A 26198-nucleotide genomic window follows, 5' to 3' on the forward strand; every position below is an offset into this window, starting at 1 on the left:
TTTGTCAAATTGTTCAATACCCTTTTAGTCAAAATATTTCATATTGTCTAAATTTAGCCAAACTGGTTTGATTTGTTCCCACTCTGGATTCTAGGGCAGGATATAACTACGTATTTTGTCAATAATTGTAAATTAAAAGCGAATAACTCCCATGATCCCTCAGCATACGATGTCACACAGGTTTAATTCTGTCCTCGTTTTGGAACAGGCAGTGTCTTATGCTTTGACTTAAATGAGAGCTAGAGGTTCCTCTTGGCAGCCATCATGCCTCGCTGGGAATGGGAAACAAAATGGCATCCCCTAGAAGGCCTTCCCTCAACTTGGCTTATTATTTCCCTCACTGCCTCTCCAAGAGGATCTTGGGAATTGTTGTTTTAAGGCCATGCTGAGGCCCACGTCATGAAGGGCCTCAGGCCTATTGCAGAACTACAACCCCCAAACTCCTCAGCTGCCAACCCTGATTATGGCTATGATGGTTTAGAATGTAAATTCCTCAGTTGCCCTTAATGTAAATCTAAACTAATCTTAATCTAAAGAGCCTGAGGGGCATCTGAGGAAATATATGGGATGATTTTAAGTTTTTGAAGCAGCCCTGCCTCCCTGTAATGGTTCCTTCTTCAGAAGGAAGGCCACATGAGGCAGAATTTACCTCAGGAGGCTGATGTGTGTGTGTGTGTGTCCATTCCTGTCTTTTATAATATGGGCCTATCTAAAGTATAAACTCTTAATTTTATTTCTACTCGCTTCATACACACACACACACACACACACACACACACACACACCTATATATTAACATAAACTTTTTTATATTGAGGGGGGAGGGTAGCAAGCCCTCCCAACCTATGCTGGAAGGGTCCTTGGAGCACCCAGCAACAAAGAGAGTCAAGAGTCCGAACTGTGGCTCAAAATAAGCACACCTTTATTTTCCGTACGGGGTGACAGCCGCCTAGATGGCAATTCCAAGACTGTCACACCCAGTTGTCTTTCTTCAAACCTTTTATACATTCTAAAAATGCAAGTATAGCTTAACCAGCATCTTCTTCAAGTTACCTTTTAACATTTCTTAATAATTCCCCAGAACCAGTTTATTGACTCATTCCTGCCTTCCTGGCAAGTTTCCACAGTTCTGGTTAATCTTTCACAATCCCCATTGTTCCTCTCTATCTCTAGTTTGGATTGCTTAGCTGTGCTATGCTGTAATCATTAAGCAGCTGCTCAACTGTCCTTTAGCCTTTCTAGGTGGCTGTCCCTCTCAATATGTTAAATCCAAGCATTCATTTCCCTCAGAATTTCCCTCAGGAGGCTGATGGTGTGTGTCTGTGTGTCTCAAAATCCCTCTCCCTTAATGTTTTTATTATTGTATTTTTAAAAAACCACTGTGGAGGGCATTTCTGCCTCAGGTGTGCCTGGAAAACCTGCCAAACACTGGCCCACTTTCTCTTCTGGGATGCCTCTGTTGTTGTTGTTGTTGTTGTTGTGTGCCTTCAGGTCCTTTATGACTTAATGGAGACCCTAAGGCAAACTTATCACAGGGGTTTCGTGGCACATTTCTTCATCGCCATACTCTGAGGCTGAGAGAATGTGACTTGACTGAGCCACAGTGGTTTTCCATGGCTGAGCCAGGATTCGAACCCTGGACTCCAGAGCCATAGCCCTCAGATGACTACACCACGCTGGCTCCATTTTGACAGTGCTTTAACTACCATCGCTCCATCTTACAGAATATGGGGATTTGTAGTTTTCTGAGGAACCAGCACACTTTTGGCTGAGAATCAATGTAGAAGTAATGCCATTTGACACCACTTTTAACTGCCATGGCTCCGTCCTGCAGAATCTGAGGATTTGCAGTTTTTGTGAGGCACCAGTGTTCTTTGGCAATAGAAGGCTAAAGGCCTTATAAAACTACAAATATCAGGGGTCTCCTTCCTTGGAGGTCTTTAAACAGAGGCTGGATGGTCATCTGTCACAGGGGATGCTTTGATTGAGCAGAAGAAGGTGTTGGACTGGATGCCCTTTTTGGGGTCTCTTCCAAATGTATGGTTCTGTGATTCTCTGCCAAAGAGTGCTGATGCCTCACAAAACTACACATCCCAGGATTCCAAAGGATGGTGGAGCCATGGCAATTAAAGTGGTGTCAGACTGCATTGTTTCTGCAGTCTAGATGCCCCCTCACTCTCTGAAATGATAGAAATATAGTGATGGCCTCATTTTGTCCCTTTGTAGCTACACCAGTGTGGCAGATTGTGGCTTGAGTGTTGGCCTATGTATCTCTGGAGATCAGGGTTCGATTCCCCACTTGGCCATGAAAGCCGTTGGGTGACCTTTGGCAAGAAGTCACACTCTCTCAGCCTTGGAAGAAGGCAATGGCAAGCCAGCGCTGAACAAATCTTGCCCAAGAAAACCCCAAGATAGAGTGGCCTTAATGTTGGGAAGACGAAAATTAACAAAATAGCCAATTAGTACTAGCTAGAATGCCTAAAAGAAAAGATAAAATAGATAAGAATGAACTAGGAAACAGAAGAGTTATTCTATGAATTCTGTGTATTATATAACATGTTTTATGCATGTAAGCCGCCTCGATCCACAGGGAGAGGCAGGGTACAAATCAATAATAATACTAATAATAATACTAATAATAGAACTGTCTGCATGATAGATAAGAGATGGGTCAGAGAGGTCTCCTCCTGGTCTTCAGGGTCTGTTTATTGCTGTCAAGTGGTGCCTTAATGCCTCCATTTACCCAAAGTAAGGAATGCCAGGCTGGTACTATGTGGGACAGGGATTGAAAACATTCTGGGTAAGAGATGTCAATAATGGAGACCACGACTAGGGCCCAGAAAAGTGTATATGTTTTGTACCCAGTGACTGAAAAGGGGGCTAAGTGTTTGTATCCAATCAACATAAGGTTTGAAAGGTCTTTATCTGAAATCCTGTAAGAAGGTAATAAACCCACTTCTACACCTTGGGTCGAGAATCTGGAAGAGATTCCTCTGGGGCCACAAGCTAATACAACTGCTGGCTTTCCATTCACTTCTGGGTCCTCCTGTCTTGTTTTCCTAAAGCATCTGCAATATCATAACCGGGAAACAACTTGAATGCGCACAAGAGCCAACTAGAAAGCTACACCTTTGGTTTCTTGTCTCTTAATGTGCTCAGCTCAGGATTTTCTTTTCCTGCTTTACAGGCAGCCAAGGCCCAAGGAAGAGGCACCCACCGAAACCTTTCAGCCAGAATTCGCTAGGCCCCTTTGGAAGAAGAAGGCAATTGAGCAGAGAGCCCCCAGATTTCTTGTGCTGCAGCCAGGAAGGAAGGAAGGAAGGAAGGAAGGAAAGAAGGAGGTGTGGAGGTAGGTCCTCTTAATTAATTCTTTTGCAGGAAGGAGAATCTGAGATCCTGGTGAGCACTGGAAATGTGTGCGCAAGTAAGGCTGGGCAAGTCCTGTGCAAATTGTTAACGCTTAGGAGTAAGCCAGCATGGCACAGAAATCTGTACACTGGACTTACTGTATTTACTCATGTATAAGCCTAGATATTTACGTTAAAAGATTGACCCAGAAAACCTGAGTCGACTCATCTATGGGTCATCAGTGAAAGTTCTGTATCTTAACTCTTATGTAAAAGAAGGAACCATCCCCTGGTAAAAAGCAAGAGTATCATGTGTGAAGCACCAACCCGCTCCGCTCTCATCCATCCAGTCTTAAGAGTAGGCACAAAGAGTTATGTCTGCTGGAATTTTATAAGTTCCTTGACATTGTATTCCTTTGCTTCATCTTTTAGATCCTTTGCTATATGCCTTTACGTTTTAACCTTGACGTAGCCACGGTTCATAGCAAAATCCACAATTTTGGCCCCAAAACTTGCCCTCGACTTGTACATAAGGTCAACTTTTAGTCAAGTATATACAGTAGACTGGAGACCAGGGTTCGATTCTCCGTTTGGCCCCGAAATCCCATGGGTGACCTTGGGCAAGTCTCACTCTCTCAGCCTCAGGGGAAGGCAATGGCAAACTTCCTCTTCATGCAACACAAATTTAAAAAATAAAATGATTGATGTGCTTATAGGGATGATATAATTTAGCTGAGACTATCAGAACATGCTTATCACTTCTGTCTAACCAAAAGAAAATGGACCCCAGTTAAGGAATTCCATTATGATGTTTCTCACAAGAAACTGGAAATTCCTAGGCTTAAGTGATTGGGATCGATGTGTCTTCGCATTGTTGATTCGTTTGGATAGGTTTAGATTAGATTTCTATGGTGGGGGTTGTATGTAATGTATGGTAAGTAGACATTGTCTTGTTGGATTCCAAAGTAGTGACAAGCACTATAGCGATGCCTATGGTATAAAAGGATTAAGGGGCCTGTCATTTCTTTGCTAAGACCAGATTTGAGTTGCAGGACTCCGATGTTAGCCATTTTTTGGTTGTAAACCAATAATAAATCTGCAGGGGTAGCTGTGTTGGCCATTTAGTAAATTCAGACCAAAATCCATCCAACAGTGATGCCTTTATTGGCCAACCAAAATGCAGAATATTGCAAGCTTTCGAAGCTCCCTTGGCTTCTTCATCAGGCAAGATGTAAATATTTAAATCTGATGTAAATAGATCTAAATAATAATAATAATCCCCAGCTCCCTTAGTCCTTCCTCATAGGGCATGCTTGCTTAATTTCTTTTTACTACAAACTACATGTGGTATGAATTTCAAACTATGTTTGTTTTGACCATCTTGAGTCAGAAACCTGGGGAAAGGGTGGGAAAATCATCACCATCACCATCATCTTTATTATTTGACCTGTTTTTAAAAATAAGTTCCATTTTTCACTGAAGGAAAAATGGATGCGGTTATCAATGAGGATGTCGTGTTTCATCCTTCTGGTGAGTTAAACTGAAACGCTGTATGCACTACGCTACACTTTCTTGCAGTTTGTGCTTTGCAGGGAAAATATTGTTGTCATGAACTGCTGTCAAGACAACTTTGATGATGTATGGCAGCTATGAATGAGAGACTTCCAAATCCTCCACTGTGCAGCTCAGGTCTTGCAGAGCATTGTGGCTCTGATTGAGTCTGTCTGCCTATAATTCGGCCTTCCTCTTTTCCTACTGACGTCTACCATGCCAAGCATCATTGTCTTTTCTAGGGAGTCATGTCTTCTCATGATATGGCCAAAGTATGACAATCTCCGTTTAGTCATCTTGGCTTTTAGGGAGAGTTCAGGCCTGATTTGCTCTAAGACCCATTTATTTGTCTTTTTAGTCATCTCTGGTATCAGGAGATATCTCCTCCAGCACCACATCTCAAATTACTGGATTCTTTTCCTATCTACTTTCTTCACTGTCTAGCTTTCATAACCATACAGTGGACCCTTGCTTTATGCAGGGGATCCTTTCCGGACCCCCCCCCCCCCCCCCGGACATGGAATGAATTCTGTGCATGCTCAAGCCCCATTTAGATGAATGGGGTGTGTATGTCCCGTGCGCGTGCGCCACTAATCTAAATGAGGCTTCCCATTTGCATGACCTCAAGTCCGCGTATGGAAAGCCCGCGTATGGGGCAGTCCAACTGTACATAGAAACTGGAAATACGATGGCATGGAGTATCCTAATTTTAGTATTTAGAGCTATGAATACATGAATAGTGCAAGGCTGATGACAAACTGAAACAGATACCTAGATTTTAGTCGGTTTGGCGTTTGGAAACATATCTTTTAAAAAATAAACAAACAAACAAATAAATAAATAAATAAAGGAATACTGCTCCTGGACTCTCCAGCATGGCCAATGGCTGGAAGATTTGGGGGATTGTCGTCGAAAAAGGTCATGTTCCCAGGCCACAGGTCAGACCTGAGATACCTAACCAAAGGGACAGCAGTGGGATATTGCTAATATGGGTTCCAGACCTAGATGCTTTACTTGTAAAATGGGTAACGGTACATACATTTCATGTTTGTGCAGGATTTGAACCCTCCCTCCCTTGATGAAACAAAGAAGCAGGAGCCAGTTGAAAGGTTTCTTATAAATTTATTACATAATAATAATAATATTAATAATAATATTAATAATAATAATAATAATATAATATAAGAAACATAGATCTCTGTGTGGGGGGGCATATCACAACGTCAGGGAGAGGGAGGTGTGTGATCCACTCCCCTCTTATTTTGCAGAAGGAGAGATCTCAGGAAATCCATATAAAATAAGGGGTGAAAGTCAAACTGACCCTGTCAATTAAAAAACAATTGAACAAACCAAAGGGCACAGGTGTGTGTGTGTGTGTGTGGTTGTGTGTGTGTGACAGACAGGGGGATGAGACCGGGAGTTGCTTTTCGGTATGTGTGTACCTCTTCTGCATATTCTCTGTGTGTTCAGGAGAGCGAGGAAAAGAAAATTAAACCGTATTGTACTTGATTTCCGTTCCCAAGCGAGCAGCAGGTAGTATAGCAGCTCACTATTGAGAGGTTAATGCTGAGGATTTAAATTCCTTGCTTCTGAAAGTCTAGAAATACAAACCCAACTTTATGACTATAGGAAAATTAATGGACCAAAGGGAAAAAATGGAAATTAAAAACCAACAACCTTAAAAAATAAAATTTCCAAAGAGAATAAAACTCTTTTGTCTTTAATTTGTACAGAAGGTAACAAAAAGTCATTGAGAAGCCATGAGAAATCACAGTAGGTCCGTGGGCGGCTGGATCATCCCCAGCTGCCTACCTGGGGTTGGTTCTACGAATGACCTTCTTGCTCAGGTGTCTCGGCCAGGTTCCTTTGCCTGCCTTCTCCAGAATGGCTTTTTGAAATGAAAGGCATGACTTGCTCTGGAGAGAATTGGGACAGAATTGCCCTTGTGGGTAGAGTAGTAAGATTGGAAAGGAGCTATCTACAAATGAAAACCAGTTCCCTTTGCTCCAGCTGGGAGCAAGACACCGAGCAACATCAACTGACAACTGCAAAGAAAGCCAACAGCCTTGTTGAGGTGAAAGCAGACATGGGCACTTGCGGAGCCAGCGGTGGCGGCAACGGAGGGACCGGGTACAGAAAAGGTTCCTTCCAGCAAAGCGGCCATCTTGAAGCACAGCATGAGTGGAAAGGAACAATGCGCGAAGCCTTTCTTTACAACCGGGGAAGCAAAAACAAGAGCGAATGGGCAGAGCCCTGGGAGTGGGCTACCAAAGTGTCTGCAAGGCTATGAAGCAAGAAGCATCCGGTTTAGAACTCAAGACAAAGCCTGTTAAGTCAGTGGGCAAACTGGATGGCAGGAGAGACCACTTTCCCCTTCTCCCACCTTATTATCCCTTCAGGGCCAAAACAGGAGATTCCAAGCCACTGAGCAAAACTGACACTCGGTCAATCACTTTTCTATTCCTAAGTAGAAGGCTCTGCCTCAGCCATTGCTTCTTCTGCAGACAGGCAAGGATTTCGTTTTGAAATTGGAGCATGTCTGGCAGGTCTTTAAGCAGAGCCTGGGAAATCACTTTTCCTTCCAAGGGAGCTGCTGCTGCTGCCTCTGTTTTCCCTGGCCCTTTCTTTGAGGGTATGCTTGCTGAACCTTTTAAAAGGCGTCCCATCAAGTAACTAGATCCTTGCCTCCTTTCCCGTTCTTTCTAGAGCCTGCCGGGAGGGTGCTACTTCCAAGACTTCTCACTTGGATTAAAACATGACAAGGAGGGTCCTTTTGATTGGTCTGGTCCCCTGTACCATGCTGAACACTTGGCAATAGGATGCCAAGTCTGTCTTACTATAAAATTACAAACAACTGCGTTATTTAGGCCCTTGCTGGCCAGACTTTTGTTTGCATTGTTAGGGGAAAAGGAATGCTTGGGTTTAATTGATTAGAACATCTATTTATTAGGTAAGTGATGGGGTATTAGGTGATGAATTTAATCAGTTAGCAAAAATATTTGTAATTGTGTTACCCTAAAGAGAAGAAAATGCCCTCTTTAACCTTGTAAATAAAACGATTAGATAAGGCCTAAGTGAAGAGCTGAGTGGATCATTTTTTGGACAATCTTTAGTCAATGTTATGTAAAGAGATCTTGTCGCACCTTTGAGACTAACTGAAAGAAATGAATTTTAAGCATGGGCTTTCGTAGGCTTCAGGTTACTTCCTCAGATGCATTTTAATTTAATTTTAATTTTAATGCATCTGAGGAAGCAGGCTGAAGTCTAAGGAAGCTCATGCTGCCAATTTCTTTCTTTCAGTTAGTCTCAAAGGTGCTACAAGTTCTTTCTACGTACTGATTCTATAGATTAACACGGCTATATCTTTGAATTGAGATAGTACTGTCAGTGCTGGAATTATAATGCTAAACTGCAGAGTCCCAAGTGTGTTTCCTAAAATGGTAATCCCACTAAGTTTACTAGGGTTTACTCCAGGCCTGGTTTGGGAATTGAAGCAGCCAAAGCTAGTTTCAAAGGAATTAAATTGGCCAAAGGAGAGATTTTATGGATATCTCCAAAGAGAAATTGTGAAGTTCTCCAAAATGCCATAAGATTTGGCAAACATGCATCTGGATTTGGGGTCTTTGGCATCTGGGGGTGGGGGGATTTGGACATGGATTCCTCTTGAATCTTAATGTCTCATCCAGCTCTGAATTCAGTGGTTCTGACCTCAAGTTGCTCTGTATTTTTCTTTACCCCATTTATGCACCAACATTCTCTCATTCCACACTGAAGATGCTTTACATTTTGTAATAAATGGTTTACAAAAGAGTAGAGAGCAATTACAGAAAATGGACCAGTTTCAGAGAGATTTAGGCAGGGTTCCTACTAGGGATGTAATTGAATTGTTTTCTTGTTGGATGTGAGGATGGACAATTAAGTTTTTGCCCAGCCGGGGCAAAAGGGAAAAGCAAGTATTTCTCCGCATGATTCTCCTGCTATTACAATCTCTCATTGAGTAGGAATTATTTGGTGAGAAAAACAGGTGGGGTTTTTTGGCAGAGAAAACAGGTTTTCTGCATAGGAAGTCTATTTTCTGGATAAAAAAGGTTCCAGAATCTTATATTCCATTTACTTACATAACTTTGTGTCTATTTAGCTCCATAGCAGAGGTACTGAGAAATCTTGCTAGTGAACTGCAAAGATGCACACTGGACACCTGTAAGAATGCCTGATGCACATGAAGACCAATGTGTATCAGTGTGTGGCACTTATGAAGACATAACCTCCCTACAAGATTCCCACCTGGATGTTTTTTCTTTTCTCTTGCACGGAAAACTCATTTCCCCCTGCAGAAAAATCCTAAGCAACACTTTGAGATGTCGAATAATAAGAGAAGATTGTACAGAATTGTTGCTGGTCTATTATTCTTCCAGATGGGGGTTCCTGACTGACGGGAAACTCTTTTTTCAACCTAAGCATAAACAATTACCACTATTCTTTCCATCAGTGCTTCCAACTTCAACTTGGTCTGGTTGGAGGTTTCTTTCCTTTTTGTGTGCTATGCCTGACCAGGACTTAGCCGTGGTGTCCCTGCGGCCGACATCTTGGCGCCGCAGGGTATCACCCAGTGTTTGCAAACACAGTTACGGCTGCAGCTGCTTAGTAGCTAGAAGCTGAGTGGCCCTGCCCCATGCCAAGGGGGCTCAGCCGGCCTTCGCGAGGAGGAGCAGCAGAAATAAGGGTTCATTGCCGCTCTCCAGCCCTCCCAAGAAGAAAGAAAGAGCACCAGGGCAGCAGAGGGCTTTCCAGAGGAAAGAAGAAGGCATCCAGCTTTTCCTAGTCCTGAAGTGAACTTCCTGCAGATAAGTTACAGTCTGCAGTCTTCAAGCCTCCATCCAGAGGAGGCAGCGGGTGCAGGCAAAGTCTCCTCACATTGTCCCAGAAACAGCTGCAGAAGGGACAGAGACACTGAGCCCACGACAGTGTGGGCCTTCAAAAGAGCCTGCACTCAGGCTGATAGCCAACCAACAAGACTCCAACCACTCTCAGGGGCAAGAAGGGGTCCAGGAGGGAGGGTGGTTGTGGGCCAGTACGACGCTGCTGAGGAGGAAGGCTAGCGTGCTGCAGAGCGGTAGGTAGGCTGCAAAGAGAAGCAATTCCTTCCTTGCTAAAAGGAATGCCAATCTAGGTTGCTAAAAGTAAAACATGCCCATCCTACCCACGGGGTTGGTTATGGCGTGTTGGGTTGGGGTGCACATACCATTGCTCTCTATAGATAATGTGGTCATTTTTGTTTCTGGTTTCAGCAATCTCAAAACATGAGGTTGGTTGTGTGTTAAGAGTAGACCAGAGCCTTTGGGTGGGCCTACTCTTGCCTATGTAATTGCTTGGAAGCAATCCTAAATGAAAGGCAGAACATTTTTATTTCTGGAAGCTTCAGGGAGAGTGCAAAGTAGGGTTTTAATCTGATAGCATTAAGCCTGTTTTAGGGGTTAGTGTGTTTCATGCACATTGTGGATTGTGGTCATGAGGACAGAGCCTGAGTGGCAAAGGCTGGAGGGTTGCTACCAGCACATTGGGGGGATATTAGGTGTAAAAGGATGCTCTCGAGGTTGATGTCAGCACCCCTGACATTGGACAATATGGGATTTGGCTTTACAGTAGGCCTGTCTGCTGTCTGAAAATGGAGAATGGCAAGGGAGTAAGCCATAGCAAACAGAGTCATACCTATCTGCAAGTACACATACAGAGGACTGTGCTATAAATATATTAATACTGGATATTAAGTGGTGAGGCAAGACATACAGAGTTTAAGGTGGTGGAATGAGGCAGCACTCCTTAAGCTGCTGCCATGGTTGGAGAAGATGGGACTTGTGGCCCAACATATTTGGAGGACACCAGGGTGAGAAAGACTGTTGTGGCATTTTGAGTGTCTACTGTATAGGGTTTTTAACTAGATTGTAGTGTATGAATAAGCTTGGAATGATGGCAGCATATATTACTTTCACTGTTTTCAGACATGCTGTTTAAAAAGTGGACTGAGTAGGTTGGGCTCAAAAAAGGTTTCATTGCTTTCAATGGGGTGATGGCACAGAAGCCCAAGCAGGTATAAAGTACCTGTTGCACTTTTTCCTGGGGTGCAGACACAGATAGCCTCACAACCCAAGTGTGGTCAGAAATTAGCAACCCTCCTTGAGGTGGCTGCAAATCTTTTGCTGGAGTGTTTACGCTGCCTGGGTTGATTTTGGACGGTTAGTGACCAGCCCCTCCGTCCCTCCATCAGCCCTGCCTACGGGAAGGAAACTTGGCAAAGCACCCCCACCATCTCCCAGCAAGATCCATTCAACAAGAATAGTTTTGGGGGTGGTGATGGTGGTGTATGCTGTGTCTTTGTGCATCCTTGGGCTGACAACCTGCCACTTCCCCCTCCCTGCATTGGAATAAGCTTGGAAAGGTTAAGAGATGTGTGAGGGCGAGTGAGGATTTCCCTCTTCCGCCCCTCTAGCACCAGAAGAATTAATACCTTTTCTGAGGAAATGCACTTTGGGGCACACTGCTCCACACCAACCCACTTTAGGGGCAGAACATTTCTTGCGCGGATGGGACAGTTTGTTGAAGGGAACAACGCAGTCCAGTGGGTTGTTGCAGAGGCAGACCTCAGCATCCACAGGCAAAGCCAGAAGCCTGGCCCTAAGCTGGGGAGGAGGCCTGTGCCCATCCCTCTCTCTTACACCTTCATCCTCCACTCCCTCCCTAAAGTCCTCCTGGGTGCCTTGTAGGGCAGGCAGGCTCAGAAGCATGCAACCAGATGTTCTGGCAGAGAAAACTGTGATGATGTTTCCCTTCCAGACTCCGAGCAGGCTTGGTCAAGGCTGCCCATGTCTTTCTGGGTCCTTCTTTCTGGAGTGGCTGGCATCTCCTTGAACTTCTGGCTGTGTCCTGAGGAACAGACCAGGGGTATAAAGGAAGCAAAGTCCACAATGGAGGTCTGACAGAGTGCATGGGCCCCTCATTTTATCTGTGTCCATCTACCAGCTGAGGCATTTGTCAGGTGGAGATGAGCAGCATAGGGTTTTATTTGCTGCAGTCCCCAGATGGCTGTCAAGTACCGGTAGGTGTTTCGGTCCACCCCCACCCCACGGAAATGCCCTTTGAGGGACACTACCTGACCCCAGTTCAGAGCAGGTCTCCTTCCTTTTCCTGCTTGCCCCAGGGCCTGGGTCCTGGAAAGGGGTTTGGGCTTCCTCTGCCTTCTTCCAGCTTCCCCAGTGGGGCTTCCCCCTACTTTTGTCTTGGCAACATGGGCATTCCTGGCACTTGGAAAGACTACAGTAGATGCAAAGGGGCCGTCCTGCCCCCTTCCCTGGCTCCCACCCCACCCCACCCCACCCCACCGGACCCCAGGAAGGGAGGCAAGAGATGGGGCTAAGGCAAGGGAAGCTCTGGCCAGGGTCTGTCCCGCAGCTCTGCCCAGCAAGGATGGAAGACTTGGTGTGTCCCCAAAACCAAGTGCAAGGTTGTCTTTTGGTTCCCCCCTCCCCTCCCCACCCCCCAAATCTGTAAAATTCAGAGCATCTGAAAGGAGTTTAAAAAGACTATTTTTTCTTTTGTTTCTCTCACATTCATTCAGTCACTAAAAACTCCCACAAGCTTTGCAGGAAGGGGGGAGCAAGCCCCCCCACTTTCCCTCTAGCCAGATATAGCTTTAGTAAACCATAACAAAACAATGTGGCTATAGATATAGATATATAGATATTTGTTTGTTTTTTTCTTCCTTTTCAAATATATAGCTGATTAAAAAGATGCAAAAATGAGTGACTAGGATAGAGTGGGCGGGATCCTGGCGTTGGCATCCTTCTCAATAGGACTGCCAAACCTACAGAAATGCACAGAGATTTATAGAGACTCTTTCAAATGCGTCCCATGACCCCCAAGAAAATGCGACCTCCCCCCTCCCCATGAATGTTGGCAAAGCGGAAGCGGCTGGGTTCTCCGCTTGCCCCCTTGGATGCCCCCAAACATGCTTCTATCCATGCGACTTCAGCCCTCTCTCACCAGGGCCAAGGAACACAGTCTTCCAAAAGGCAGGTCCTTCTCTTTGTGTATGTGGTCTCTCTCTCTCTCTCTTTCTCTCGCACCCTCAACCCCCATCCCAGTCCATATCAGTCTTCCAGCCTTCCTCCCAATGAGATGGTTCTGTTGGGGCAGGACTTAGAGATACTGGTTGTGTGTCTGTGTCTGTGTGCATGAGTTAGGGGTGGGCAGGCCAGCCCTTTTCTGATTTGTCTTTCCTTTTCTGCTTCGCCAGCAAGACAGCCATTACATGCATTCTGGTATTGCGCCACTCCTCTCCCCAGCATCCTGGAAGGTGCTGCCCAGCCAAGGTACCAGGGCCCTTCTGACCTTCGTGGCCATTGCCAGTCAGAGCCTGCTTCTCCCTCTTCACAACTATCTGCAGAAGGCACACCCAGGCTGAAGTCTTTGGCCCACTGGGCCCATTCAGACCCTTTCTAAGGATGTGCGTTTTACCTTCTGTGCAAGCCAACTGGCATACCAGAGCCACAAAGCACAAACACTGCTGTTAACCGATGTGCTCCCCTCTGTTTCCTCTTGTTTTTCCCCCATCCCCAGCAACCAAAACTGACTGGTCTCCATCCAACCCAGAAAGGCCCTTCCTCTTTAGTGCCACCTGCCTGCCACCTGCGCCCATACACATACAACCCATTCAAGAGGTGTCCCCCGATAATGGGGCACCCTCTCCCGTTCCCCAGAAGCACCTGTCCCGCAGTGACTCTCTTGGGGAAGGGCACGCCAGGTGATAGAAAGACCAGTCCCCCCACTCCACTCTGGGGTGGGTTGAGGGGTGCATTTCCATGCGGCATTTTTGGCCTCCCATGTGCGTGTGAGAGAGATTGAGAGAGAGATGGGGGAGAGAGAGTAGGTACTTGCCAGCTCCCCGCCCTTCAGTGCAGTGGTCAGAGTAGAATAGAAAGAGAATCCCACGGGTTCCTGTTTACTCGTCTAGTAGAAATGTCCCGTCTGGCCCCTGCGAGGAGGAGGCCAGCACCAGCTGGGATGGTCAGCTATCTACCAGCTGTTTGAGTGCCCGCTCAATGTTCATGCGGTGCCCGACCCGCGTCACCCCCAGCTCTACAAAATCCTCCTTAGTCAGGGCCGGCAAGTGGGTCCCCTCGATTTCATTGTCCTCAAACTTGTCTCGATGCTCCACCAGGTTGATGCTTTCCAGCCAGTCCCCCACATCATACTTGTTCCACAGGTGAAGGGGCTTCTGCATGAAGGGCCGCGGCGGATGGAGGGCGTGCAGCGGGGGCCCCGGAGAAGGAGAGGGGGACGGGGACCGGCTCCGGGCGCTCACGCTCCTCACCACGAAGCGCACCTCCTTGGGTTCATGTGGGATAGAGAGGCTGGAAGATTTGAGGATGGTGGGTGGGGTGAGCCCATAGGGCCGGACGCTGCTCAGCGGGTCTGTCCTGTCCAGGGCGGGCTTCACCGGACTGGGAGTGCGTCGGGTCACAGGGTAGCGGCTGCCGGGCCGGATGGTATACGTGGTGCCCGAGCTGCGCTGGGAAATGGTACTCAGTTCTCCTAAACTACTGAAAAGTCTGCAGAGAGAAAGAGAGGGCAACAAAGCAAAGTTGAGGGTGAGAGAGGCACCGAGGTACCCGACCACACACACGCACACGCACACGCACACGCACACAAAACCTACAAAGGAGAGCAGGGGATTACTGTGGTTCTGCAGAACCCCAGGGAACAACCCCCTTGCACCCCAAGGCAAAGCAGGACCCTCTCAAACTCTCCTCCTCTGCGCTCACTCACTATTAGTCCTTAGTAAACAGAAAGGAAAACCACCCTGAGATTCTTGGCTTGGAGATAAAAGGCTGGAGATAAATATTTGCATTAGTAAAAGTAGTGATGTGAACTGCATAATGTTAATAGGTTTAGCTTCCTTCAGTAGAATCTCCTTAGCTCCCTTCAGTAGAATCTCTGAAGGGAAAATGGCCCTCACAACCTCTCCTATGGCTACTGAGCTATTTGCCTTTGGAGGTCAGGCAAAGTGGATGAGAGCCAACATGGTCTGGTCATTTGGGAGGGTTGGGCTAAGTCTCTGGAGACCAGGGTTCAAATCCTCGTTCGGCCATGGAAACCCATTGGGTGACCTTGGGCAAGTCATATTCTCTTGGCCTCAGAGAAAACTGTCCTCTGAACAGATCTTGCCTTAGGGTTGCCATAAACCAGAAATGACTTGAAAGTACCACAACAACAAGAGTGGGTTTAGCTTGTGAAGTTAGCAGCGTATGTGTTTGAGTGAGGCAGGCAAATGGCAGTGTGTGGGAGGGTGCCAGACTTTTTGCTTTGTTCCTCCATTTTCTTCATCTCTGAAAAACCATTGTGGGTTTTAAGAACCCCAAAGAATTTTTTCTGCAATAAGCAAAATGGCTGGCTTGGGGAAACGGAGGGTTTTTCTCTTCTGTGCTGGTAGAACCTGGATTGTGAGTTTTCTGAGGGCACTTAGACCACAAAAAAGGCATTGAGGATGTTTTGCCACTTGCCCAGGCAGCTCCTCTGAAGGGACGGTGAGCAGCATCCCTTCCCCTTCATGTTCGTTTATCTTGAGAGGAAACACTCCTTTACCTCAGTGCATGCAGTACTTGATCATATGGGATTGTGAGACAAAAAGCAAGTCTTGTGCTGGCTTGCCACCATTTACGCTTTCCATTAGGATGCCAAACTTTTGCGGTTGCAAAAATGGCTCAATGTTTTTAACTTATAAACTCTGCATTTCCATTATGTGCCAACTGGTGTTACTGTCTGTTGGCCACTGCTGCATGTGATCCTTTGCCTTGAGATGCTTCTTCTTCCTCTGAATGAGGGAGTCTGTAGGCCTCTCTGCTTGTACTCACTTGAGCCAGAGTCTGTGAGCCCTTGCCCAGTGCATGTGTGTGCCAGGCCTCAAAGGAAGAACTGGAAGCCATTTGTTCTGAGTCGGTAATGGTTTAATTGGGAGAACAAGGTGGCAACTGGATTTCCAAGGTAGAGGCTAATAGGCTAGAACAAAACAAGGCCTTCATTTGCCAGACCTCTGGCCTAATGCTACACGCAGTGGTCAAGGGGCTGGGAAAAGGCAGAGGCATCTCCAAGCCCTTGTCTTTTATAGCTGTTGATGAACAGGCTGTCCTATTCCTAGCCAAAAGGACAAACAACACAAAAGGCAGCAATGAAAGATTTTGGTGAACCTGTGGGTCGTGGCATGGAGGAGCAGTGTAGGAGCTGAGGAGCATGTGTAGGGGTAAAGTCAGAAAAGCTAAAGTGCAGCATGAGCTCAGGCTTGCTAGAGAGGTTAAAAAGAATAAAAAGAGATTTTTTGGATATGTCTGCAGCAAAAGGAAGCAGAAAAAAAAGAACAAGAAGGAACAGGTTAGTTCACTGCGTGGCGAACAGGCAACACAAATGTCAACAGGAGAACAGAGAAAAGGAAGAATCAAGACCTTCTTTGCCTCAGTCTTCTCAGAAAAGGCAAAGGGGCTCAACCTGAGGATAATGGAGCAGAGGACAGAATAAGTAAAGAGATAGTAGAGAAATACCTTATTAATCTAAATGAATTTAAGTCTCCAGGACCAGATGAACTCCATCGAAGGGTATTAAAAGAACTGGCAAAAGTAATATCGGAGCCATTGGCAATATTTGAAAACTCCTGGAGAACAGGAGACGTCCCAGCAGAACGGAGGAGGGCAAACGTTGTCCCCATCTTCAAAAAGGGGAAAAAGGGGATCCCAACAATGATCCTCCAGTTAGTCTGAGATCAAGCCCAGGAAAGATTCTGGAGCAGATCATTAAACAGAGAGTCTGTGAACATCTAGAAGGCAATGCCATCATCACAAAAAGTCAACATGGGTTTCAGAGAAAGAAATCATGCCAGACAAACCTTATCTCTTTCTTTGATAAAATGACCAGCTTGGTAGATGAAGGGAATGCTGTGGATGTAGTATATCTTGATTTCAGTAAGGCCATTGACAGGGTTCCCCATGACTATTCTTGCAAACCTGTAAAATGTTGGCTCGACAACGGAACTGTACAGGATTTTGTCATTGTGACCGGCCGAGCCAAAGGGTGCTCAGCCATGGCTCCTTTTCATCTGGAGAGAAGTGACCAGAGGGGCCCACAGGGCTCTGTCGGGCCCAGTGCTATTCCAATCTTTATCATGACCTGGATGACAATGGGAGCATACTTATCAAATTTGCAGATGACACACAAATTAGGGGGAATAGCTAATACTCCAGAGGACGGATCAAGATTCAAATGACCTGAATAGACTAGAAAGCTGGGCCAAAGCTACACAAAATGAAATTCAACACAGAGAAATGTAAGGTATTGCACTTAGGGCAGAAAAATGAAATGCACAGATATTAGGATTGGGGGACACCTGGCTGATGAAAAAGTACTGTGAAAGGGATCTGGGAGTCATGAGTCAACAGTCGATGCGGCGCTAAAAAGGCCCATGCAATTCTAGGCTGCATCATAGAAGTATATAGTGTCTAGATTAGAGAAGTCATGTGCCACTTATTCTGTTTGGTCAGGCCCCACCTGGAATAATCCTGTGTCAGTTCTGGGCACCACAATTCAAAAGGACATTGAAACTGGAGCCATGTCCAAGGGGGCGACTAAATGGTGAGGTCTGGACCTTGCCCATGAGGAACGACTGAAGGAGCTGGGTCGTGTTTGGCCTGGAGAAAAGAGGTTAAGGTGATTGATACCCTATTTAAATATTTGAAGTGTCACATTGAGGGGAAGCAAGCTTTTTTCTGCTGCCCAGAGAACAGAACCCGGAACATGATCAAGTGAGACAGTAGGAAAAGAGATTCCAGCTCAACATTAGAGGAACTTCGCAGTAGGGCTGTTCGACAATGGAATGCACTCCCTCCGCGGAGGGTGATAGAGTCTCCTTCCTGGAGGTCTTAAACAGAGGCTGGAGGGCCATCTGTCGGGGATGTTTGATTTGGATTTCCTGCTGGCAGAAGGGGTTGGGACTGGATCAGGGCCCTAGTGGTGTCTTCCAATCTATGACTCTATGATTCAGTGTTTAATCTCAGCACCCAGCACTTAACAAGCTTGCTTATCCATAATTCTGCTCTGAAACTGTCTGTTCAGACCCAAGCCTGAAGTGACACTGCTGAGACGGTTGAATGGAGCTTGATGGGGCTAAGGAGCACATTGCACAGTTTGTCAAGGAACCGGGATGAAGCGCTACCTAGTAGGACCTGTCTGTACAAGAAAGCAGGGAAGGGTCTAATAAGCTGAGACCCCACTGGGCCCAGCAGAATGCTCTAGAAACTGATTTTTGAAAAAGTCCAAAGAGAGATCTATCATGAGATGATAAAGTGACGTAATAGAAAAGGCAACAATGGTCAGCAAAATGGAACGCCAGGAGAGAAAAGCAAGAATGCATTACAGGTGGATTCACTCCACCAAGGAAGCCACTGTTGCCCCGAGTTTGAGCGGGCAGGGAGTGATGGGGACTCTTCTTGGGGTCTCTCATTCATAAGGTTGCCATAAGTTGAGGTTGATTCAATAGCAAATAACAACAAACATCATCCAGCTCTTCATGTTATTTCTCTGTTCCCTGTGTGGGACTCTTGTGGCCACTGGATAGAACCAGGAGATTCGGCATCTCATCTAGGAAGCCACTCAAAAATGCTTCCACCCCCCCCCCCCCGGTTAAAATCCCACATATTTTGGAGGTAGTGCATGAATAAGGGACATAAAATGAAATCCCAGTCTTTAGAGGTTGAAAGGACCAGAAAGGCCATTTAGTCCACCTCATTCTGCCATGCAGTAATGCACAATAAAGCACTCCTGAAAGGTGAGTCCTAACTCTAAAGACATGGCAGAAAATGCTTAGCTGTCAGAAAGGAAAAAGTGCTGAAGTCCTCATTGGCAGCAAGAACTCACGAGCGTCTGCACAGAGACCACTTGCTCTTTCCTCCAGAAGTTGGTACAGATATGTTCTGCTAGCCTTGTGCCATCTTCCGGCCTTGTGCCATCCTAGGCCAGGGGCACCACAGCAGGTTGAGAAGCTGTCACACTGCTAGAAGCAGCAGTCAACATGTCTATTATGTGTGCACTTTTACTATCAGCAAGTGGATGCAAGGGGCAAGATGTGCATGTAAATCTCCAAAATTACAGCTTTCCCAATTTTCCAATCACTTCCAAGATGATTTCATGGCCATCAAGAACAGCTGAACTCAATGCATGCTCAGCATGGCTCCTCTTCTTAATCCTGGAGAGATGTGACCCAGTGGTTTGGATGAGGAATAGAGGGCATATTTATCAATTCGCAGATGGCACCAAATTAAGAGCAGTAGCTAATGCCCCGAGGAGACAGGATCAAAATTCAAAAGGACCTGCATAGATTAAAAAATGGATCAAAACTAACAAAATGAATTTCAACAGGAAGAAATGTAAGGTACTGCACTTCAGACGAAAAAATGAAATGCATTTCATGGGTACTTAATAGACTACGTCTGAAAGGGATCTAGGAGTCCTAGTAGACCAGAAGTTGAACATGATCAACAGTGAGATGTGGCAGCTAAAAGGCCAATGCAAACTATGCTGCATCAAGAGAAGTATCGTGTCTAGATCAAGGGAAGTAATATTACCACTCAATTCTGCTTTGGTCAGGCCTCATCTGGAATAACATTTGTCCAGTTCTGGGCACCACAATTCAAAAAGGATGTGGACAAGCTGGAGTGTGTCCAGAGGAGTGTGACCAAATTGTGAAGGGTCTGAATGAAGCCCTATGAGAAAAGACTTAGGGAGCCGAGTATGTTTAGCCTGAAGAGATGTTTAAGAAGTGATATGATAGCCCTTTGAGTAGTGAAGTGTATTACATTGAGGAGGAAGCAAGCTGTGTTTTCTGCTGCTCCAGAGAATAGGACAAGGAGCAACAGATGCAAACTACAGGAAAAGAGATTCCACTCAACTTAGGAAGAATCTCCTGATAGTAAGAGTTCTTCTATGGTGGAAGACAGTCCCTCAGAGATGTGATGGAGTCTCTATTCTTGGAGGTCTATAAACAGAGGCTGGATGGCCATCTTCTGTTGGTTATGCTTTGATTGAGAGTTCCTGCATGGCAGAAGAATGGGACTGGCCTGGATGGCCCTTGTGGTTTCTTTCAACTCTATCATTCTATGGTTGCTTTCTCTCTCTCTCTCTCTGTATAGGGAAGTCTTTTTTGTTGACATTAGGGGAGTATGTCAAATAGGATAGCAGCCTGGGGAGAAACCCAGAAAGGACCCTCCTTATGCAGCGATTTTAACTGCAACTGCAGCCAGTGTTAATAGCTGGCCATATGTCATGGCTGCCATCCTCTGAGGAGCTTGCCATGTGAGCAGATTCTCATCAGGTTCCAAGAGGTGATTCATTCATAGAATCATAGAATCGTAGAGTTGGAAGAGACCACAAGGCCATCCAGTCCAATTCCTCCACTCATTTCCCAGCACATGGTGCAGTCCATGATGGCTTAACAATGAACCACTTCACTAGATAACCATCATTAACTGGGAGTCAACTGAAACTGGTCCCATCTGTTCTGAGGGAAAGTGTGATGTGTGTTTGGGGGGGGGGTCACAAAGAGTCTTGTACTTTTGGCATGGCTAGCTGGCAGACCTTGGTGGCATCTTACACAGAGCTTCAGAAATGCTTTACAGTGCTATTCTTTGTAATGTCTGGTGGAGAAAGCTTCTTTATTCCTGTTCTTGTTTCTGGCACACAACGTCTCAGTTTTGTGGGGTTGCAAGGCATCTGAAAGGTGGTGTGTTGATGCGGCTTAAGGATTTTAATCTAATTACTGTTTGGTTTGCGCCATGACCAGGCAGCAGATGTGGCTTGGCTCCTTTACTTTTGGGGTGGGGAATTCACTCTGGGTTTTTATGGGACACCTCCTGGTTTAAGGAATTGCCCATAATATCATTGAAAACTTGATAATGCTTGATAATGCTGAATACAGTAGACAATGAGGATCCCACTAGAGGTGGATAGACTCAAAGAAGTCATGGCCTTCAGTTTGTAAGCCCTAAGCAGGACTGTTGATGGGCCCTTGGAGGCTCTTATTTGTAGGGTCACCATCAGGTTAATTCTTCACTATGTTTCTTTCAAAGGGAGCAACATGCAATTTTAGCGATTTACCACGGTGAGAAATCACAGTTTCAGGGTCTATTCACAATTAGGGACCAATTTTGCACAAAATTCTTACATAGACATTTTGCACAGAAAACATGTTTGCACCAAAACAGCATTTCCTGTGCAGGAAATATTTCAATACAAATATCATTTTAACAAATGCTGTTTCCGGCACAACAACAACTAAGTGCAAATATTGTACAGAATTAGTACTGAAATTTGAAGATTCTTGCCAGCCCAGTATTTTCTCATCAGGGTTTCTTGAGACTCAAAAGTTTTTGTGACCATTTCCCAAAAATTATCCTGTCTTTCTCCCAGTATGGGACACAAAGTGGGATCAAAGATCTGGAAGCCAAGCCTTCTGGAGAATGACTGAGGGAGCTTGATATGTTTCGCTTGGAGAAAGAAGACCAGATGTAAGATGATAGATGTCTAAGTATCTGAAGGGAAGTCATACAGGGATGGAACAGTTTATTTTTTGCTGCTTCAGAGGCAAGAACATGAACCAATGGATTCAGATGGCAAGAAAAGTGGTTCCTCCTAACCATTAGGACGAACCACTCATGGTAAGACCTGTTTGACAGTAGACACCCTTCTTTGGGGGTCTTGAAACAGATGTTGGATTAGCATCTTTCAGGGTAATTTAGTTGTGTCTTCCTGCATGATAGGGGTTGGATTATATGGCCTTGTGGTCCCTTCCAGCTCTCATAAAGATTTCTATTATTCTTCCCTCTTTTTCCTACTGCCTTCCATTTTACCAACTATTAGCATCTTCTCCAGTGGGTCACATTGCCCCATGATATGTCTAAGGTATGACAACCTCATCTTAGCATTTAGCTATCTAGTGAGATTTCCTTTGGCAATACATGGCTACCCATAGCACCCTTCTCCCAATACTTTTCAAAGGAGTTGATTTCCTTGTCTGCTTTCTTCATTGTCCAGGATTGACACAGACCACAAAAATATCATTTGGATTATTTAAAGCCTTGAAAACTACAGCAACAACTACCATCATCTCCCAACACACTTGCCCAGGATCTCTTGAAGGCCTCTTGTTCACAAGGTTGCCATTCCTCCTCAAATAGTTCCAACACTCGGAGAGCTCTTGGAAAACTGGGACCTCTCTCCTGCAGAAGCCAGTGTGCTTGACCACCCTGCAAAACTGCCACATCTGCTCTGCCAGGCCACACCGGCCGCAGTGGCTATTTGGGAGGCTCGATGGTCATACTTGATGAAATGCTACAGGACATTTAATCCCTCATTTAGTTTGATCTCTCTAAATCTCTTGTGTGCTCAAACTGTTCATAATTCCCACCTTGGCCTCTCAGCAAAGCTGGCACAATCCTTCCTGCGCATCGTGGTGTCTCTGCAGTTTGCATGCAGCAACTGAAGTTGAAACTGGGAATCCCTGGCCAAGGGACTGGTAGCAGTGCGCCATGGCCATAAACACGCAGTGGTTTGAAGAACAATGGATGCCCGCTTGAAACTGTTTGCATTTTAAGCTCTTCTTATCAAATGATGAAAAGGTAGGAGAGGGCTGCAGAGAGTCCAGAGGGCTTTTAATGGTGGCTGCGCAATGCTGGAGCTCTTCTCAGATATTATCGCCAACCCTTGTTTGTTAAGACAGCAGCAATCTCATCTGCACTCTGTCCAGAAGAAATACATTCTCAACAGTGTGGTGTCATCCTCAAAACCATTCTCCTCTTAGTGAGCCTCCCCCACTGGCTTTATTGGACTATGTAATAACAGTTCTGCCTATCAAATTAAACACTGTTTCCGTTCATTTCAATGGAATGAATGAACTTAATTCACCTGAAATCAACTTCAGTGAGACTGAAAAGTGCTTAAGGGGTTTTGTATTTGTAATGTTTCTGGGACATTCTTTACAAGCAAAATGGAACATTTCAGGAGAGCAAGGTTTTCACAGAATGGTATCGGGGAATGGTTTCCCAAGCATTTAGATCTGCATGCAGCATCTCTTCTTATCTGACTGACTGCAATAGTCAAAGGATGGACAAACAGGGCAGTGAATACCTGACCCGATGTGTAGATGGGACACAGATTTCTACGGAGAGATGTAGTGCAAAATGTGGTGGGCTTTGCATGCGGCAGCAAGAGTAAGTGACTGGATGTTCTTGCTGCTTCTAGTGCCTGTTCACTGTAAGAATTGGACCATCCTTCTGTTACAGTCATACTATGCCACCCTTTTTTGGAAATTTTGGCGGATGAAATGTGAGAAGCTACTTCATACCACATAAGCCTCACGCCACCAAGAAATGTGAAAATAATGGCTGTTCCTCACTCCCATCTCCCCTTTCCACAATCCAGTGCCAGCTGCAAAAGCTTGTCTCCTATAGACCTTTGGCAAGGTGTGCCCAGGCCAGGCTTGCTGAGGTGAAGAGCATCGTACCCTGTTTAGATGGATGAAGAAATGGCACAGGAGAAGCCACAGCACTGAGAACACCAGCCAAGCTTACTCAGTCCTAGACTGAAGCATGGCATGTGTGCAATGGATGAGCTACAGGGAAGAGACAAACACTGGTCCAAGATCACACATGACTGGATTGGAGGTGACACAAGCCAACCCAAAGCTATCTTCCCAGGGGCTTTGAGACCGAGGTTCCAATGGAAGCGTTATTTGGCAAAATGTTCAGGGAATGCCTGCGTCAGCCCTTGAACAGTGCAAGAAGGTCAGGGCTGGAGTGAAGGGAGGTAGAAACCCAGAGCTTTGCGGAAGTTTGCATGTATGGAAGAAACGGATTAGCGTCTTTGGAGCTAAGGTCTCCTCTACAACATTTCTCTCTCTGCGACCCCTGGCTTGCTCTTTCTAGTCTCTTTGCAGCACCGTCTCCCCAGAATGAGCCACCCACACATCAGGTCTGAACCTGTGCATGTCACAACCCCCCCTCCTCATTGTAAATAACTTGGGAGGGATCCATGACTGCTGTTTTGTAGACACTGCTATCTGACCTGTTGCGATTAGTCTTTTACAAGGTGTGGGGGGACAGGCAAAAAAAAAATATGGTTTCAAGCGCTCCTCTCTGAAAGTTGCTTCCTCTACTAACACCATGGTCTTGGGATAACTGATGATACATACTCCCGGGACACACTCACACAGCTGGGCTTCTGCAAGGATTGTGTTGACAGGCAGCCTCATGGCCTCCCAGCGCCCCCTACTCTTGCTCAGATGCGAGGGATCTGAGTGAGCTGGAATCACATTTCTGTTGGTGTCCCAAGGGGGGTCAGAAGAGCTTCTAAATCCCAGATCACGGCTTGGACCACAAAGACCGGTTTGTGGGGTCAACTTGCCCTAGGATTGTTCCTGGCCATCATGCTGGGTTTGACCCCGAGCACAGAGCTGAGCGCTGCACAGGGGACCATGGACGGTGGCTGTGAGCAAGCCACACAGCGAGAATATCAGGCAACCTACAGAGCTGCTCCCCCTGAAGAAACCCCACAGGACAGCTGGACCCTGGCAGGCAGTGTGCGTTTCCGCCTCTTATGTCTGTGACTGATACAGTTTATGTGGTGGTGTGGTATACGTTAGCTACCCCTTGCCTACCACTTTCCCAATGCAGGATACAGAACGCAGTGCTCCGGTGGCCCCTCTGCGCTCCGTTCTCCCACCAGGGATGCCTCTTGGCCACTGTTTAGCCTCAGATGGGAGCTTCTCCTGGGACTTGGTGGCACAGAACATCACAAGACAGGGAACAACATGCTCGGGGCCACAGAGGGGCGACGGGGACGATTCACACTGCACAGCAAGCGTTGCCCCTCTCGTCCCTCCCTCCCCGCAGGCCACCAACCCTGCCCACTCTTACACACACAGCAGCCAGCAGCTGCAAATCAGCAAGCACAAACAGACGACGGACAGCAACAGAGGACATGGGTTGCTATGAGATGAGAACAATGCTCACTTACACAAATCGCCCACCCCTCGCGAGGCCTGAGGGGGTTCTAGACAGAGCAGCGGAGACATGCAGATGGGAGACAGGAAGAGAGGCAATGAGAGAAATGTTAGCATCAGTCCAGGGCGCCAGCACAACACTGAGAAGAATGACAAAGACTTCTCACAAACCAGTTGGAGCCACTGCAGCAGCTCCGAAGCCACTGCCTGCTGGCCAGGAACCGGTCTCAGGAAGGGAGGACTGCCAGGAGCCATTTTGGAAGATTGGGTGGGTGCCTGGATGCGGCGAGGCACATCTCAGCATGGGGGAGCGCCTGCCTCTCCCCCAGATCAGGAGGGGCCAGCGGGACAGCGCGCTGGGTGGGGAGAGGACCTCTGGCATCCCGCCACCAGCGCTGTTCACCTGCTTGTCCACGGGCCACCACAGACACATCTTTGGCCTCCAGGGACAGAAGATGGAGGTTTTGCCACCTGGGGCCAGTGGATATAACTAGCCAAGGAGGGCTGAGAAGAAAATGGTCATGGAATCCAGGCCATTGGCACCAAGGATTCTTGAGGCAGCTCAGTTCTGGTCAGTTCACAATGTCCATGAATCACATCCTGACTGCGCTAGAGGAAATGGACATCATAATCGCATGGATTCAACAGCCAAAGCCTGAGACAAAGCAACAGTGGATTTTTCAAGTGACCCAGGTGAAGGGGGGGAGGCGATGGGTGAAGGGGACTGGGAAGGCGGTTGAAGGAGAGCATTAGAAGAAGGAAGGAGAGAGATAAGGAAGGAAGGAAGGAGAAGGAAGGAAGGAGGAAGGAAGAGAAGGGGAGGAGGTCACATGAATGGTGCATCGCCATTCAGCATTGTTTCTGCTGCTTTCCCCAGGAATGTGCAAGCCAGGCATAGCAGCCTTTTCTGTGTTGGCACTGTTGGTGGTTAATGAGACTGGCCTGAGAAGAGGTACTTGTGCCATGAGAGAGACTCGCTTTGGCAAAGGTCAGTAGATGGGAAATGTTTCTGCTCACTGACGAACAGATACGCCTCTCTCCTGACACCACAAAGGTTACTTGGTCAATTGTTCTACCCTATGAATTCTCCCTCCTTTTATTTAACATGGGTTGCTAGATGTTGTAATCCCTGCAACTCTGAGAACTATTCCTGAGGTCGCAACACATTGGTCACTTCCTAGAATTGGCTGTGCCCCACTCTGCAACCTAGC

General features: G+C 46.4%; 1 protein-coding gene across 4 annotated transcripts in view; it reads right to left on the reverse strand.

The window, feature by feature from the left end:
* Positions 1–7140: 7140 nt before the first annotated feature.
* LOC121932053 (SH3 and multiple ankyrin repeat domains protein 3-like) overlaps positions 7141–26198 on the reverse strand; it is a 324411-nt gene continuing 305353 nt past the window's right edge. For 3 of the 4 annotated variants that reach the window (XM_042470338.1, XM_042470336.1, XM_042470345.1), the window contains one exon: positions 7141–14503. In XM_042470338.1, coding sequence (XP_042326272.1) covers positions 13960–14503 — 544 coding nt within the window. In that variant the 3' untranslated portion in view covers positions 7141–13959. The remainder of the gene's footprint in view (positions 14504–26198) is intronic. The other variant, XM_042470340.1, reaches the window with a different exon arrangement.

This window comes from Sceloporus undulatus, chromosome 5 (assembly GCF_019175285.1).
Source record: "Sceloporus undulatus isolate JIND9_A2432 ecotype Alabama chromosome 5, SceUnd_v1.1, whole genome shotgun sequence".
Classification (NCBI taxonomy): domain Eukaryota; kingdom Metazoa; phylum Chordata; class Lepidosauria; order Squamata; family Phrynosomatidae; genus Sceloporus; species Sceloporus undulatus.